Below are 17,372 nucleotides of genomic sequence, written 5' to 3'. Positions count from 1 at the left end.
GCTCACACCTATAATCCTAGTTACTCAAGAGACCAAGTCCTGATGATCTCGATTTGAAGCCAGCTGGGGCAGGAAAATCTGTGAGAGTCTTATCTCCAATAAACTCAGAAAAGGAAGTGACGCTGTGGCTCAGGTGACAGAGTGCTAGCCTTGTGGCAAAGAAGCTCAGGGACAGCGCCCAGGCTCTGAGTTCAAGCCCCAGGACTGGCACATGTGTACAAACAACACGCACACAAGAAATGTCCTGGAGACCCACTTGTGGGAGGAGCCCATGTTTCTAAAGGTGGGGACCACTGACCTGGATGAGCCTGTGCAAGACCACCTTGCACACTTCCTTTTTGTCGCCAAAGGAGAGCTCCGGCTGGGTCATGAGGATGCCGTAGCGGCTGTAGAACTCAATGTATGTCCACCTGCAGAGTTGAAGCAGGGCGTGAGCGAAGTGCACCAAGAAGGAAGCTTTTGGGGGGGGCCTCTGCCTCTCCTGCTGGGTGGGGATGGTGGAGATGGCTCTGGCAATGATGGTGATGACCTTGGGTCCTCACTAAGAGCACCCCAGCATGTGTGTCTGCTTCCTCCCCCTTACCCCTCACCCTGGCAGCAGGGTTGGGCTGGTAGCTTCCTCCCACATGCGGTGTAGGCTGTGGTTTACGTATGTGAAGTCTCCCCAGTGGCTCACGCACTGAAGGTACAAGCCTTCAATCCTCATAGGGATTACATTGACTTAACCAATGTGTTGATCATTGATGGAGTCATAATCTGATGGCATTAGAGCTTGGTTGAAGGAAGTCAATCTCTGTCTGTCTGTCTGTATCCTGTCAACCATGAGGTAAAGCCACATTCCTCTAGCACGAGCTATCACGTTCTGTCTCACTGTGCAGACCCAGAAGCAACAGAGCCAAGTGTCTATGGATGGAAACTTCCAAAATCATGAGCCAAAACGTACCCCACCACCCTGAAGTTGATCTCAGGTAGTCTGTTGTCATGATGGAAAGTTAACTAACACTCATGGCACACTGGTGGCTCATGCCTGTAATCCTAGCTACTCAGGAGGCTGAGATCTGAGGATCAGTGGAGGAAGGAAAGTCCATGAGACTCTTACCTCTAATTAAGCACCAACAAAAGTTGGAAGTGGAGCTGTGGCTCAAGTGATAGGGTGCTAACTGAGCAAAAGTGTAAGGCCCTGAGTTCAAGCCCCAGTACCCGCAAAAACAGAGTAACAGTGTGTTTCTTACCCTGTGTGACCTTCACACAGGACAGGGGGAAGCTAGTTGGGGTGTGCTTCACAGAAGCCAATGGTTTGTGGCAAACATGGCAATCACACCCTTGGTTCTTAGCATACTCCCGCAGCAGGAAGAAGGCTGAGTCAGTACCTGGATGGGTAGCTCTGGGCACTGATGCGAATCGTTTCTAAAACACCACAGGCTCGCAGCTGCTGGACAATCCTTTTGGAGTCAAACCTTAAAGAAGTCAATTGGGTTTTTTTTTTGTGTGTGTGTCATTAGTCTATTTAACACACATATCTAGTACACCATAGGCGCTGGAGAGTTTGGCCTCTTTTCCAAGATGTTTTCCTGGTCTGTGACGGAGGTGAAGTAAAAACATCCTTACCGCCTTACTATAAAGGGGCAGTAAATCCAGATCAGTTATACAGTGAGTGACCACCGCTAGATTCCCACTGAAAATCGTTCCTGGGACCCTCCTCATAGTGGCTCCAAGGGACCACAGAGGTGGCGAGCTGGGTTTACATGGAGGGGCCTGGACTTTGAGTTGTTAGGCAACAGGTTCAGGCCTTGTCCTGTGCCAGACACACCGCAGAGATTTCAGAAGAACCTGCGGGGTGTCCAGAGATGGGGGTAGGGCGAGGCCTTTGGCTTCAAATGACAACCAGGGGGAAAGATGAGTATAAGCAGCCTCATTCCAGCACCCACTGAACATGTGGATGTCCTGTACAAAACTCCCAGTGGACCCACAGACACACCCATCAGTCCCCAGGCCGCTCATGTCCCTGTATGCAGGTGTCTCTTATAGGTCCAGTGACTCTACAGGTTGTAGTCGCAGATGCCAACACATCTTCTGACCCTCTCAACACACACACACACACACACACACATACACACGCACACGCACTCATGTGTGAGTTCTTTCAATAATCAGACAAAAGAAGAGGGTTGATCTTCTCTGTTGCAGACCATTATTTTGGGTCTCACCCTTTCCTTAGAACCCTGATGAGGAGACAATAGAACAGTAGGGCCATGGGAAGATATGGAGCTGTGGGAAGATATGTAAAGAGAGACTTGGTTTTCATCATTAACAAAACCCAGAAGCAGCCAGGCACCAGTGGTTCATGCCTGTAATCCTAACTACTCAGGAAGCTGAGATCTGAGGATTGTGGGTCAAAGCCATGCCAGGCAGGAAAGTCTGTGAGATTCTTATCTCCAGTTGCCAAAAAAAAGTCAAAAGTGGTGCTGTGGCTCAAATGGTAGAGTGCTATTAAACAAAAGAAGCTATGGGATGGCACCCAGGCCCTGAGTTCAAGCCCCAGAACCAGAAAAAGAAAACAAAAACAAAACAATACACCAAAAACCCAAAACCCAGAAGCAGAGTAAAATCTACAGACGTTCATTTAGCAAAGTGGCCAATGTCAGGACAGAAACTGCTTTTGCTTCAGTTTTTGTTCTCTGGGGCACACGGGCTACTTACTCGAAAGGCAACTTCTCATCATTTGGCTTGATGCAGCGAACGTAGTGGGGTGTGGTGGCGTTGAGGGTCTCCATGAGTAAGGACAGGGAGCTGCGGAACTAGGAAGTGGGAGGGGGGAAGAGGGAGAGCAGAGAGCAGTGTTCTGAAATCGCTTCATGCTTAAGACCAAGGCAAAGTCAAGTTGAGCAGGGGAAACTGTTCGACAAGAAAGGTTAATTTCATATATTGCCAGCTAGAAGGTGGGTGGGGAGGGGGTTCACCCCATGCCTGTGGCTGGTCAGCAGGTTTACAGCTCTGTCCGATACCCCCAGATAACACTGCAGTGTGGTTCCCAGGGCCTGGTCTGCCCTGGCCCTTCACTCCCCGGTACCTTGCTTCCAACTGTGGTCCGGAAATGCCTGCTGTTGGGCTTGACGATCTGCTTTGCGGATCTAACAGTGATCATTGAACCGAAGGGGGAAGAAGGAACGGGATTTTCTTGAAAAAAGTTGGCGCACAGTTGGAACTGGAAGAAAAAGAGACGATGTCAAATGTCTACCCATGTGTCTAGCCACAGTCCTCAATGATGGGAAGTAAAGAAAGGGTCACAGCTACTCAGTGTCTAGCTGTAGCCTGAGCTCAGTTATACAGGAAGATCTTCTTGGCTAGGAATGACCCTGGCTTCTCTCGCAGAACTGGGGACCGAGAGGACAGCAGAGACACAACTCACAGCCTCATGCTCTTGCTTAGCCTTTTCTAGTCAAAGCCAGCAAGCTATCATTTGAGCCACAGCTCCACTTCCAGTTTTTTAGTGGTCATTTGGAGATTAGAGTCTCATGGGCTTTTCTGCCCAGGCTGGCTTTGAACTGTGATCCTCAGCTCTCAGTCTCCTGAGTAAGCTAGGTGCCACCAGCACCTGGCATTACTTTTTTTTTGTATTTATGCGCCTCAACTCCTGGAGGTGGAGAGAGTCTTCGCTACAAATGTAGACCCGTGTCAATCACGCAGTGAGTAACACGGTGACCCCCTGATGCTCCACAAACCTTGCTTTCTCTCAGGATTTCCACCAGCATGTCGTAGACAGTGTCCCTGTTCTTCTCAAGAAAGCCTTCACATTTATACTCTACCTGTTCAAGAAAATGGGAACATTTCCAAAGCAGATAGTATACCCAAGTTTCCTTTCTATTTATTTCATTCTTTCCATCTTGCCCCTCCTCTCCGCTTCCCTCTTCTTCCCTTTCCTTTCCCTTGTTCCTTCCCTTCATTTCCCTTCCTCCCTCCCTCCTTTCTTTCCTTCTTTCCTTCCTTCCTTTCTTCCTTCCTTCCTTCCTTTCCTCCCTCTCTCCCTCCCCCTATTCGTCCCTTGTGGGAGCCATGACCATAAGACAAAGTAAATCAGACAGAGAGCTCTGTTGGTCGAGAGAGCATTTGTGGGGTCAGGGCCATTGGGATGCTGGGTACCTGTGTTGGGGACCCAAATCCCATCAGTAGGACTTTATCTCTTTGGCTGACTAAACTGAGAATCTAACCTAAGCTGGTAGGGTATGAGATTTCTTTTCCAACTACAAAATACTAGGATGTGCTTCTTAGAAGCAACGGGTAAGGGAACAAAGCATATAGACACTACTTAGTATAAAGGGAAATAGGGAAATGCATGAAGTAAATCCCCTGGGTATTTTTATTTATCTTTTGTGCCCCAAGAATGGCTTGAACTCAGGGCCTTGCATTCTGGTTTGGCTTTTTGTGTTGTAGGCTGATGCTCTACCACTTGAGCTATTGTTCCATTTTTGGCTTTTTGCTTGAAATAGGAGATAAGGGTCTCTCTGACTTGTCTGCACAGGATTGGCTTCAACCTATAATTCTCAGATCTCCACTTCTTTGAGTAGCTAGGATTACAGGCTTGAGCCACTAGCCCCTGGCTAATAATGCTATCTTGATTGCTACAGTTTCATAGGAAAAATAGCAAAGAGATTAACGATCTTATAATCAACCAATAAACACACACGAAGGCCATTAAAACCCGTGTCATGAAGCTAATGTGAGACTCACCAAGCACCTGTACCCCCAGACACATGGGCCACCTTCATGGGGACACCAGGCCCCGGGGGACTGGAGTCTGGCTTGCTCTCTCCAGGGTGGCTCAGTTCCTGGGTGGGCAGCCCTGTCACATACCTTATCAGCAAAGTGCTGGATGATAAAAGATGTGTTTGACATTCTAGGCTTTTCAAATAAAGAGTTCTTGTTGACAAAATTATTATACAGCTTTTGAAGCCAATTTTCATCAGTCCCGTGTGGTAACTGGAAGAGAGAAGCAAACCAAACAGCAGGTGAAGAGAACCAGATGAATAATTACTAGGGATTTGGTGCCGGTAGCTTACACCCATAATACTAGCGAGTGCCCATGCGCACGTACACACACACATACACCCCTGCACACTGGCTGCACACAATCTGAGAGGCCAGCCCACCCCTTGCTGGGTGTTACCAAGAATGGTACATACACTGAAAGTGGAAAGGTCCCCAGATTGTCTCCACCACCCAGGTATCTGGTACAGGTTACTACTTTACAGTTAATGTCCGTTTAGTTGGTTAAGGCCTCTGGGTTATACAAATATGGCTCCCTGGAAAGACTGTTGTGGGATTTTTCCTGTGTGTGTGACGTTGATACTGGGGCTTGAACTCATGTTCTCACTTGGCTTTTTTCACTCAAGGCTGGCACTCTAGCATTTGAGTCACAGCTCCACTTCTAGCCTTTCTGGTGGTTCATGGGAGGTACGAGTCTTTTGGATTTGTCTGCTTGGGCTGGCTTCCAACCTCTATCTTCAGATCTTCAGTCTCCCGAGTAGCTAGGATTATAGGTGTGTGACACTAGTGTCTGGCTTGTTTTGCTATGCTCTTCTTTACTATTTAGAAGCTGACAAAAGCACTTAAAAGCAATTATCTAAAAAGTTACCAAGCATTCTTCATCCAGTAACTCCAAAATGCCCATTTTCGCTTCTATCAGGTCAATAACTGGCTGATTGTCATAAAAATCGATCAGAGTCCAAGGGATATCTTCCTTCATATATTCTTCTTGTTCGAGTTTAAAGACATGCTGGGTGTGCGGAAGTTAACATGGGAAATAAAAACAGTATCAAGGTGAGATCAGATCCCAGAAGGAGCTGAGCACATAGGCCTATAGACCTGTGGAGGAAGGGCTGCTTTATATCGGGAGGCTGCAAAGTGCCAGGTCTAGTGCTGCTGACATCCCCTGGGGACTTAGCTGTGGTGGTCCCACCATTGAGCCTATGTGACCAGCAGAGTAGAACAGGCACTCTGCCTGGTCCCAGAGCCCAGCCTGCTCTTGGCCATCAGCCACTGCGGCTCTCTATTATTTGAGTCAGCCTCTTCGGCCTGGTACAGCCTGGCTGCAGGGCTTGGGGTGGGGGGGCACTATTGGGGGATGCTGGCTATAAGCCAGGAAGATGCCTACTGCTTGCTCATCCTCAAGGGTAACAAGTACCTTCCCCAAGGTCAAGCATATGGCTCCGGCTTACCCAGAAGGATGAGGGAGAATGGGCAGCATTTGGGTGGGGGAAGGTGAGCAGGAAGAAAAGCCTTGGGAAAAGACACCTCCCCTCCTCCCCAACACACACACACATCAGGTAGTGGCCTGGTAGGTTCACTGTGTAAGGTACATGCAGGGGTAGAGGGGCACTGCTGAGGAGGGCGGAGGGGGATGGAGGGCAGATCACATGGGACTCCCAGGTCCTTCTTAGAGAGTTCAGGTCCTGTGGCCTTTCCATGGCTAGTGAGGACTCACTGAAGGGGGAGGAGGGAGGAGCAGCTCCATGTCTGAGAGTGGCTGTGAAGAGGGAAGGCTGGAGGCAAAGGAGATCAGGGAGAACTCGGCTGAGAGAGGCCAAACAAGGCCTGGAGAGGAGAGGAGAGGAGAGGGCAGCGGACAGGATGAAGGCTGGGCTCAGGACACAGGATTTGGCTGGTTTAACCAAGAGGATGGAGGGGAGGAAGGGGAAGAAGCCACGAGGGTGAGGTGAAGTGGTAGCTTTCTCTCTCTCTTCCTTCCTTCCCTTTCTTTCTTTTTTTCCCCTCTGTCTTTCTCTTCCTCCCTCCTTTCCTGCCAGTGACTCACTTTGCTAGGCAGGAGCTACCTATCCAGTCCTTTTGACTTTATTATTTTGCTTAGACCTCATCTCAGTCCCAAATCTTCCTATCTATGCCTTCTGCAGTGCCCAGGACTACAGAGAGGACCCACCATGCCACACTTATTTGTTGAGATGAAGTCTTACTAACTTTTTGCTTAGACGGGCTTTCAACTGCAATCCTCTTAAGTCTCTGCCTCCTGAATGGCTAGGATTACACGCATGCTGCACCACTACCCCAGCCTGCAAGTTCACTTCTCAACCTGTGGAGAACCTCCTGGGGCACATGGTTGCATGACTTGGATGAGAACAGTCCTCTGTGCTGATGTGTGTAGGTACTGCCCCTCCCAGGAGGGGAGATGACTTAAGAGAAGGAGGGAAAAAGGAGAATGAGAAGAAGAGCAAGAGGGGAAAGGAAAGAAGAAAAGAAAAAAAATGCACTCTCTAGTTTCCGGAGGCATGGCTTAGGCGATTGAGGGTGCTTGCTCTAGTAATGCCAAAAAAAATTAAAAAAGTTGCTGGGCGCTGGTGGCTCACGCCTATAATCCTAGCAACTCAGGAGGCTGAGCTCTGAGGAACGTAGTTCAAAGCCAGCCTGGGCAGGAAAGTGTGTGAGACTCTTATCTCCAATGAGTCACCAGAAAACTGGAAGTGGTGCTGTGGCTCAAAGTGGGAAAGCACTGGGACAGAACCTAAGCCCTGAGTTCAAACCCCACAGCAAGGCACCCCTCCGCAAGGCGGAGGGGAAAGGGTGCGAGATGGAAGGGTGCAATTTCAAGACCTGACCACAAGGGGGATGCAGAGACCGGATGAAACCGGAAATGCGGTTCCTTTAACAATCTGGAAATTTGAAGAGGGAGGGAAGCCAGGGGTAACTGGGCACCGCAGGGCTGAGGACTGAGTCACCTACCAAGTTAAACTGCTGTTGCAGCTTTTCATTAGCGTAATTGATGCAGAACTGTTCAAAGCTGTTCACATCAAAGGTCTCAAAACTGAAATAGAGTTTAAACACAGTTAAGATGAAAACAAGCAGCAGGACACAGGCATGCATTTACCTTTGCTCTGTTCCCTGCAGGTTGTAAATATACCGCGGAGCTGCCAGCCTTAATATCTGGGCAGTCAGTTCATAAATTACCCTCCTGCTGCTTCTCCCCTGGAAGACATCTGGTTATGTACCAAGTGTCTATCCCAAACTAGGCATTAGACTAGGCATGCCACGATATGCTCTACCATTTAATGCACACACAGCTCTGACATCAGCATTATGATCTCAGTGTACTGACCAGGAAATGAGTCTGAGAGGCTAATCAACTTGCCAAAGGACCGACATTTTGTTACAACTTGGTCTTGTTTAAGTGTCAGTGCAGGGGCTTGAACTCAGGGCCTGAGCAATGTCCCTTAGCTTTTTTCGCTTATAGCTGGCACTCATACTTGGACCACAGTTCCACTTTGCAGCATTTTGCTGGTTAATTAGAGATAAGAATCTCTCAGCTTTCTCTCCCCGGGCTGACGTCAAACTGTAATCTTCAGATTTTAGCTTCCTGTGTAGCTAGATTTACAGGTGTGAGCCACTGGCATCCAGATGAATTGATCTACTCTTCAAATAAAGGGCTGCAATTTTTCAAAATTATTTTTAAGATGGAAAAGAACGTGGGAAAAACAGCAATTAATCACATATTTCCACCTCAATAAAATGGACTGTTTTTAGCCCCACTATCACGTTTGCAAAATTTCCTTACATGTTTACTGGCTACTCAAGCCTATTCTTAGAACAAGACAAAGGAGAATCATTTCCTGGCTTATGTGGCAATGCACTGGCATTTTATAACTGTTGACATACTCTTATTAATGGGGAGCCGTAGGTATTCAATTAGACCTAAATTAAATAGTAACTCTCTGTTAGCATCATCTCACCTGACACAGGTAGATGAGAGACTGGTCTCCCTAGCGCTCTACCACCCCACCCCACCTCACCCCTGGGCCACTGCTGGGACTCATGTGAGGGCCCAGGGTGTAGCTCTGGCTTTCTATGGGGAAGGGGCAGGTGAGCCCTGTCACCAGGGTGTGGTGATGTCTTTGGGGGACAACTTTCCTTCCTTCCTCTGAGAAGCCAGGCCTGGTCCTGGAGGCCAGGTACCAACAAGCAAAAGCTCTGAGAGAGGAACTTGGGCGGCTCCGCCCTCAGTCTCTCCACCTTGTCCCAGCCTCCACCTTGTTGTCACTCTGTAGCTATCTCAAGCAGGAGCTGGGAGATGGGGGTTGGAGGGGGGGTGCTGGAGTGCTGGGTCTTTTGGAGGAAGGGGAAATGAATGGCAGACATTAGCATGCAAGGCCTTACTTAGGAAGGGAGAGTGGTGGACAGAGCCTGTGTCCTGCAGTACAGGCCAGGTGCTAGCGTGCCAGGACCCTCTCCCCACTGAAGGGGGGAAGACACAGCAGATTTTGTCTTGGGGTCTTTAGGAAAAATACAGAAGGTGAGAGCCAGCTGGGCGCCAGTGGCTCACACCTGTAATCCTAGCTACTCAGGAGGCTGAGAGCTGAGGATCGCAATTCGAAGCCACCCCAGGCAGGAAAGTCTGTGAGACTCATCTCCAATGAACCACCAGAAAACCAGAAGTGGCGCTGTGGCTTAAGTGGTAGAGTGCTCGTCTTGAGCTGAAGAGCTGAGGGACAGCACCAGACTCAGTGTTTAAGCCCCATGATGAACATAAACAAAAAAGCAAAAATAAAAACAGAAGGTAAGAATCTCACTTAGGGCTGGGATGTCCCACCCAAGGAGCAGCTGTGGATCCAAGCATTGTGGCTTCTCTGAAGAGGGCAGTGTCACCAGGTTGTTTGAGGATTAAGAGAGAAAATCCACAGAGGCCGATCACATGGGCGCTGGTACATAGTGAGCTTTCATGATGGCCATTATTAACTTCCCATTTATTCCATGTGCTCTTTAATAAAAGCCACCGTGGCCAGGAGACTCTGTGTGTGTGCATATGTGTGTGTGTGTGTGTGTGTGTGTGTATGTGTGAGTGTGTACTGAGCCAGGGCCATTGTTCCTTAGCTTTTTCACTCAAAGTTGGCACTCTACGACTTGAGACACAGCTCCATAGCCAGCTTTTTGCTGTGTACCTGGGGATAAGGGTCTCATGGACCTTCTTGACTGGGCTGGCTTTGAACCATGATCCTCAGATCTCAGATTCCTCACTAGCTAGGATTAAAGGCATGAGCTACCAGTGCCCAGTCAGGAGACTGTTCTTTTTTTATGTTTCCAGCCATGGGCCTGAACTCTGGGGCCTGGGCGCTGTCCCTCAGCTCTTCAGCTCAAGGCCAGTGTTCTACCACTTGAGCCACAGTGCCACTTATGGCTTTTTCTGCTTATGTGGTGCTGAGGAATCGAAGCCAGGGCCTTATACATGTGAGGCAAGCACTCTACCACCGAGCCACTTCCCAGCCCAAAGAGACTGTTCTTAACATTGACCCATACAAAACAGAGATGGCCATCTTCATCATCGTGCAAAACTCCAAAGAAGAAATAGAAGAAAATGATTTTTTAAAAAAAATAACAAGGACATTTGACACAAAACGAGGAAAGAGGGACTCACTGAAGAGACTCTTACCCATAAATGTCCAAAACACCAATAAAAGTGTGCTGCTTGCCTGAAAACTGCAAGGCTTCGTTAATTTTCTCCACAATGAAGTCGAACAGGTGCGCGTAGATCTTTTTGGCCAGCGCGTCCCTGGCGTTGCTGGCCTGGGCTCTGGTCATGGGTTTCACCACGGTCTCAGAGCTGGTGACGATCTTGCGGTTGCAGAGCCACTGAGACACTTTGCCACGCGCCAGGCCCAGGAGCTCGCAGAATACCTTCAAGTGATCGTCATCCTCCTTCAAAAGCAAATACAAGCCCTGTCAGAGCCACCTGCTGTCCACAGGGTGAGAAGAGGAGCCCCTGCTCTGGCCCGAGAGACCAGGGACAGCTGGAATGCTAGGGCAGGGCTGCCAGGCCCCACTGGAATAGAACTCATTAGAATAGCAGGTAAGGCCTGGCGCTGGTGGCTCCTGTTCCAGGGGCTTCACCTTTGCCAGTCTCTCTGCTTTGAATATTCTTCCTGCTGACATGGGTAGGACTTGCTTTGTCTCCTTCAGGCCTCTGCTGCTTCCCGCTTACAAGAAAGCCTTTCCCAGAGTGCCCTGCGCAAAAGGCACCAGACTCTGCACCCCCAAATCTGCATTGCTTTCCTTCCTAACAGCATCACCAGCACCTGCTACCCCCCCCCCGACATTTGTGTATTGTGTCTCCCTTTCCTCCTGCCATGAATGTCTTCCTAATTCAGCTCCATGCTGCTTTCCCAGGATCTACATTGGCCAGTAGGGACCCTTTTAATTTTATTTACTTTTTTTTTGTCGGTCATGGGGCTTGAACTCTGGGCCTGGGCGCTGTCCCTCAGCTCTTCACCTCAAGGGTAGCACTCTACCACTTGAGCCACTGTGTCACTTCTGGTTTTCTGAATGGTTTATTGGAGGTAAGAGTCTCACACGGCCTTTCCAGCCCAGGCTGGCTTTGAACCATGATCCTCAGGTCTTAGCCTCCTGAGTAGCCAGGATTACAGGTGTGAGCCACTGGCACCTGGCTTAAATTTTTTTTTCTTAAATAGAGAATGCACTGTTCCCCCCATCCTCCACTGTTACAAGCAGAGGAAGCTGAACTCTTTGAAGACAATCCTTGGAAAACCCTTCTTCCTGGTTCCTGCTAAACCAGTCTGCCCAGCAGATCCAACCGCCAGTGCCCAGTGCAGGTCAGCCACAGTGGGCGTGGCCTGGGGCCTCAGGAAGGCAGAGCAAGCTGGACTCACACTGATGGAAGACCGCTCGCTGCCCACCCCGGCGATCTGCACGTTGCCCAGATGCAGGATGGCGGCCAGGATGGTGAAAACATCCATCTGAAAATCCTCCTTGAAACCTGGAAACAGACATTTTCCCCAACTCAGGAACACAGGGCCTCTTCTTGTCCCAGTAAGAGAAGCACATGGGCTCTTCCCAAGACACTCCTGCAAGATACTCAGTGCCAACAGCTGGGACAGGGGACCTGAAGGGGAGCCGGGGACAATCTGACTCACCGCTCTTTGCTATTTGTCCTGTCTGTGAGGAGATCATCACACCCACTCACCACCGTGCACCTGTTGTAGCTTTTGTTTGTTCTGGGTGGTTGAGTGAGTGCGTGATGGGTTGTTTGACTGACGCCATTCCTCAGATTTGAACTCAGGGCTTCACATTTGTTAGGCTGGCTCCCTACCTCTGCCTGTGTTGTTGCTGGGACCACCACGGCCCCCTCCTCTAGCCCCTTTGTTGAGGGTCCTGGGGTTTCAACTCAGGGCCTTTCCCTTACTAGGCAGGCCCTCTACCACTTGAGCCTTGCTCCCAGTCCTTCTTGGTTTAGTTATTTTTTTTCATAGAGGATCTCATGCTTTTGCTTAAGTTGGCCTTAGCGCATGATCCTCCTACAGCTGACTTCCAGGTAGCTAGGATAAGATGTGTATGCTTGGCCCTTGGCTTGTTGTCTTTTGAGATAGGGTCTGGATGACTTTTGCTCAGGTTGGCCGCTAACGCTACCTCCTGAGCAGCTAGGATTACAGCAAAAGGACTGAGAACAAGCGGAGGCCCCAAGTTCAATCTCCAAGACCACCTCTCCTCCCACACACCTGACACTCAAATCAGAATTTCATGGGGGTCTTCGAGACACATACATGCTCCTGGCCACCCCTTTCCTTTCTCCCCCTCTTCTTCCCTTCCCTATTACCCTTCCCCTCCCTTACCTTGCCCTCTCCTATCTCTCTTTCTCATTCTCTGTCTGTCTGTCTGTCTGTCTGTCTGTCTGTCTCTAAGTGGTCACCCCTTTGGCTAGGACATTTTATTACTCACCCAAGAGTGCAAATGTCTTCTGAGTCTCTACCATGTCCGCTCTGTCATTCACACCCTCGATGACTGTATTGCCTCCCATGCTCGTGTAGTGAAACTCTTCTGCACTCCCTGAAACAAAATTATTAGTCCTGCCCATGGCACATAAATTTGGACACACATGGCAATTAGAAAGAAGGGAAGGCAGAAGGGCTGGGGGGTGTGGCTCGAGTGGTAGAACGCTTGCCTAGCAAATGCAAGGCCCTGAGTTCAATCCTCAATAATGCTGGGAATGGGAGGGGGCAGGGGTGGGGGAGGAAGCCTGGGGCTGCAAGTATGTGCTGCCCAGATTCATGGTCTCACCCCAGGGATTCTTGCATAAGGTAACCATTCCACCCCTGAAGCTGAAGGATTCTCTTTCTTGATCAGAGACACACCATTAAAAAAAAATGTTATAGCTGGGTACTGGTGGCTCACGCCTGTAATCCTAGCTACTCAACAGGCTGAGATCTGAGGATCTTGGTTTAAAGCCAGCTTGGGCAGGAAAGTCCATGAGACCCTTATCTCCAATTAGGTACTACCAGAAAACCAGAAGCGGAGCTGTGGCTCAAAGTGGTAGAGCGCTAGCTTTGTGCAAAGGAGCTTCCTATGACAAAAATAAATAAATAAATGAATAAAAAATGTTGTGCTATAATCATAAGCAGAAATTCATGAAGATTTTAAAGCTCTTTACAAAAGAGACCCTGCCACATACCATACATCCATCACGTACTTAGTTTAAGATGTTTAAACTCCGACTGCTGTGCAGATGCACACAGCTGGTAGAAAATGTGGTAATTCCGTTCATTTTCTGACTGAAAAATAAAGAAAAGACCCTCAATTATTTCCAGCCCAGTGGAAAAGGCCAGGTTTCCACTAGGGGGCGAATCTGGATGAATATCATTTGTAATCCTAGATACTCAGGTGGGTGAGATCTGAGGATCAAGGTTCAAAGCCAGCCAGGGCCATCCCCCAAACTGGATGCAAACTTGAGCTATGGCTCAAGTGGTAGAGCGTTAACCTTGAGCAAAAAAGCTTAGGGACAGCATCCAGGCCCTGAGTTCAAACCCCAGGACGAGCACAAAGGAAAAAAAGAAAGGAAAAAAGAAAAAAAAGAGAGACAGAAAAGAAAAAGATTGCAAAAAAATTAGAGCAGCTCCATTTCCAGCTTTTTTGGTGATTAATTGGAGATAAGAACCTTACGGACTTTCCTTCCTGGGCTGGCTTTGAACTGTGGTCCTCAGATCTCAGTCTCCTGAGTAGCTAGGATTATAGTCGTGAGCCATTAGCTCCCAGCTTAAATTTTTATTAGCATAAATTAATCGTACAAAGGAGTTTCACTAAGATAGGTACATGTGTTTACTTTGTTCAAATTCACTCCCTTTAGTTACTCTTTTACCTCTCTCTTCTACCTCCATCTTTTGAAGGGTTTATAGTGGGTTTCATGATGCTGTTTCTATATATGTATATATTGTATGCCTAGCAGGTTCATTTCCTGCTGTCACCCTATCCTTTTCCTCTATCCCTAACGATTGGTTTCCTCCCAATGTTACTTTTTACAATCATACATTATTATTATTGATAGTAGTAATAGTACTTATTATGTCTAGACAGTTTTTCAGCTTTGGGTTTATAGAAAGATGGACTAAACTTTTTTTTGAGCATTAAAAAGTTGAGAGCCTGAAGATATAGTTCCAATGACGGAGCTTTCCTTAACTCTAGGCCCTGAGTTCAATCTCCAAGAGCACAAAAAGAAAAGTTGAAATGTTCTCCCCCTGTCTCATAATCCAAGGAAACTGTCCAAAAGGTTTTGTTTTGTTTTCTACAGCAAGCCAGGATCTCTGGCCCTGAACTTTATATCTTACATCTACCAGCCAAGTGCTCAACCCTGGAACTATGCTCCCAGTCCTCAATTTTTGTTGTTCAATAAACAGAAATGGAAGAGAAAGAGAGAGAGAGGAATGACAGAAGGGAAAGGAAGGAAGGAAGGGAGAGAGAGAGAGAGAGAGAGAGAGAGAGAGAGAGAGAGAGAGAGAGAGAAGGAAAGACAGATCTAAACCGCAAATGAGAGACAGGAAAACTCCATTCTTAACAATGGAGGTAGCCTAGATAGCATCTCGGTGTGAATGAGGAGCTTGGGAGGAGGCTTTGGCTAACTCTCAGCTCTTACTTGGAAGACAACTCTGGATTTCTCCAGCAGGTAGGTTCTCATGTTGGCCCCTATGATCTGATTGCTCTTGTCGAAGCTGACTTCTGTGTACTTCCCAAACCGACTGCTGTTGTCATTGCGCGTGGTCTTAGCATTCCCCACAGCCTAGGAAACACAGGGCTTTCCTGAAATAACAAGCTTTGAAGACCTTTATGCCCAGGTGCCAGTGGCTCACACCTGTAATCCTAACTACTCAGGAGGCGAGCTGAGGATTGTGAGTCAAAGCCAGCTGGGGCAGAAAAGTCGGTGAGACTTTTCTCTCCAATTAACCACCAAAAAGCAAGATGTGAAGCTGTGGCTCAAGTGGTAGGTTGTGGGGCTCAGAGAGTGTGGGACTTAGCCTGCCTATCTAAGACTCTGCTCTCCATCCAGAACTCACCACCACCTCCAGCACACTGCCCTCTCCTTCTGCGGCCGTACCCACCTCGGTTATGGGATTGGATGCTAGGACCTTGTCCTCCACGTGAGCCTTGCTGCTTGATTTGCTGACGGTGGCAAAGTACCTCATGGCATAGCGGGCTGACACCGTCTTCCCTGCACCCGACTCTCCACTCACAATAATGGACTGGTTACGATGGTTTCTAAAGCAAAACAGGTAAGCAAACAGGCCGGGCTGGGCAAGAATAAGTTAATGAGACCAACTCCCCCATCTGAAAAGTAAATTCAAGTGTGGTGTTGCATGCTTATCTTTGCAGCTAATTAGGAGACAGAGGGAGAAGGACCAAGATCTGAGGCCCGCCTGGGGCAAAATGCACAAGACTCTATCCAGAAAAAAAAAAAAAGAACTAAATGGAAAAAGGCTTATATGGCATCATGCCTGTCCAGCAAGGCCCTGAGTTGAAAATGCAGACAAAAATAGAAGGGAAAACCAGATTCTCTAGTCTACAAAATTCAGTGACTTTCTGATCTCATCTTTTTTTTTTTTTTCTTCTTTAATGTGATCATGCAGAATGGACTCTCCTGTCGCCTGGCATGTTGAAGGTGCCCTAGACAAATCCCAGGCTCAATGACCCCCCAGGAGCTCTCAACATTGTAGTGATGAGCCAGCACTGGCTTGGTCCTGAAGAATAGGGTCTCACACTGGGGATGGGGGAGCTGATGTCACCGGATCTTTGATGACCTGGACAATGTCCAGCCTAGTCCATCTCTGCAGGAAAGAAGCACCATGTTCACGGCGCTGCACTGTCCTTAGGGTGACATTGTCCTGGCAGTTCCAGGTCCTGTGCCTCAGTTTCTCATCTATGAAGTAGAGGCAATGGTAGTAGCACAATGGGCCCAGAGGAGACCACTGACTGGGAAAGCTCTTTTGCAAAGTGCAAAAGGGATGAATAAAGTTAACATGGTGGATTTTGGGGCGGGGGGAGAATTAGTTTGCCATACTGGGGATTGAACTTGGGGTCTCCCCTTTGTCAGGTAAATGTTCACTCATATCCCCAGTCCTTTTGCCTTTAGTTTGTTTTGCAGATAGGGCCTCATCCAACTTGGATCCCCCTATTCTCTGCCTCACAAATAGCAGGGACTATAAGTATGAACCACTGTGCCTGGTCTTTCAGTTACTTTAAATGAGTCTAACTTAGATATATGCCTTTATTGGGGGAGGAGAGGGTCAAACTAATGCAAGGTGTTGGGAGGGCTGGAACAGAAGTCAGTCTAGCAGGACGCTACCTGGCCATCTGCTTGTAGGCCTCTTCTGCCACTGCGAATATGTGCGGATCCATATCGCCCATGTTCTGCCCGCTGTAGGCGTGGATGATGGCGTCTCCGTAGATGGGCAGCTGCTTGTAGGGGTTCATGGCCACCAAAATGATTCCTGCAGAAAGAGGGGAGAGCAGACACAAGATCCTTAACAGTCATACACTGCTGTGGCCAGCAGCTGTCCCCCCAAAAGTTCACACGCTACAGATTCAATGCCCAAGATCATATGTTAATGGCAATGGAGGTGGGGACTTGGTGAGGTCCTGGGGGTGAGGCCCGCTACAATGGCATTAGTGGCTTTGTGAGAAGAAAAGAGGTCTGAGCTACCGGCTCGCTCTGTGTCACCTGGTGTAGAAGGAAGCACTTGAGAGATGCCAGCATCAAGCTTTTGGACTTCCCAGACTCCGGATGGATAAGCCAAGAAAACTCGTAAGCTCAACAAACTACCCAGTCTCAGGTATTTCGTTACAGTAACAAAAATCAGAGCAAAATGCCCATTTCTCTCTAGATTCTTTGGAGGAAAAAAAAAAAAACCCTCCCAGCTCTCTCACTTACTAAACCTGCTTGACCTTAGTCAAGTTGCTTAGCTTTTTGTGTGTGTGTGTGCCAGTCTTGGGGCTTGAACTCAGGTTCTAGGTTATTGTCCCTGAGCTTCTTTTGCTCAATGCTAGTGCTCTAATACTTGAGCTACAGCTCCACTTCTGGCTTTTTTTTTTTTTTTTTT

At 48.4% G+C, this 17,372-nt stretch overlaps 1 protein-coding gene across 1 annotated transcript in view; it reads right to left on the bottom strand.

Annotated features, from left to right (window-relative positions):
• Positions 1-17,372, bottom strand: part of Myo5c (myosin VC) — a 57,586-nt gene that overhangs the window by 30,332 nt on the left and 9,882 nt on the right. The window contains 15 exon segments of the mRNA XM_013009956.1: positions 299-410; positions 1,371-1,457; positions 2,701-2,798; positions 3,071-3,205; positions 3,723-3,806; positions 4,852-4,977; positions 5,633-5,773; positions 7,732-7,813; positions 10,430-10,695; positions 11,664-11,770; positions 12,730-12,837; positions 13,478-13,559; positions 14,915-15,058; positions 15,378-15,534; positions 16,619-16,763. Of these exon segments, the coding sequence (XP_012865410.1) occupies positions 299-410; positions 1,371-1,457; positions 2,701-2,798; positions 3,071-3,205; positions 3,723-3,806; positions 4,852-4,977; positions 5,633-5,773; positions 7,732-7,813; positions 10,430-10,695; positions 11,664-11,770; positions 12,730-12,837; positions 13,478-13,559; positions 14,915-15,058; positions 15,378-15,534; positions 16,619-16,763 (1,874 nt within the window).

The sequence above is a fragment of the Dipodomys ordii genome, unplaced genomic scaffold (assembly GCF_000151885.1).
Source record: "Dipodomys ordii isolate 6190 unplaced genomic scaffold, Dord_2.0 Scaffold11, whole genome shotgun sequence".
NCBI classification, from domain to species: domain Eukaryota; kingdom Metazoa; phylum Chordata; class Mammalia; order Rodentia; family Heteromyidae; genus Dipodomys; species Dipodomys ordii.
Note: the sequence above shows the minus strand (reverse complement) of the source record. Positions and strands in the feature narration are given on the sequence as shown.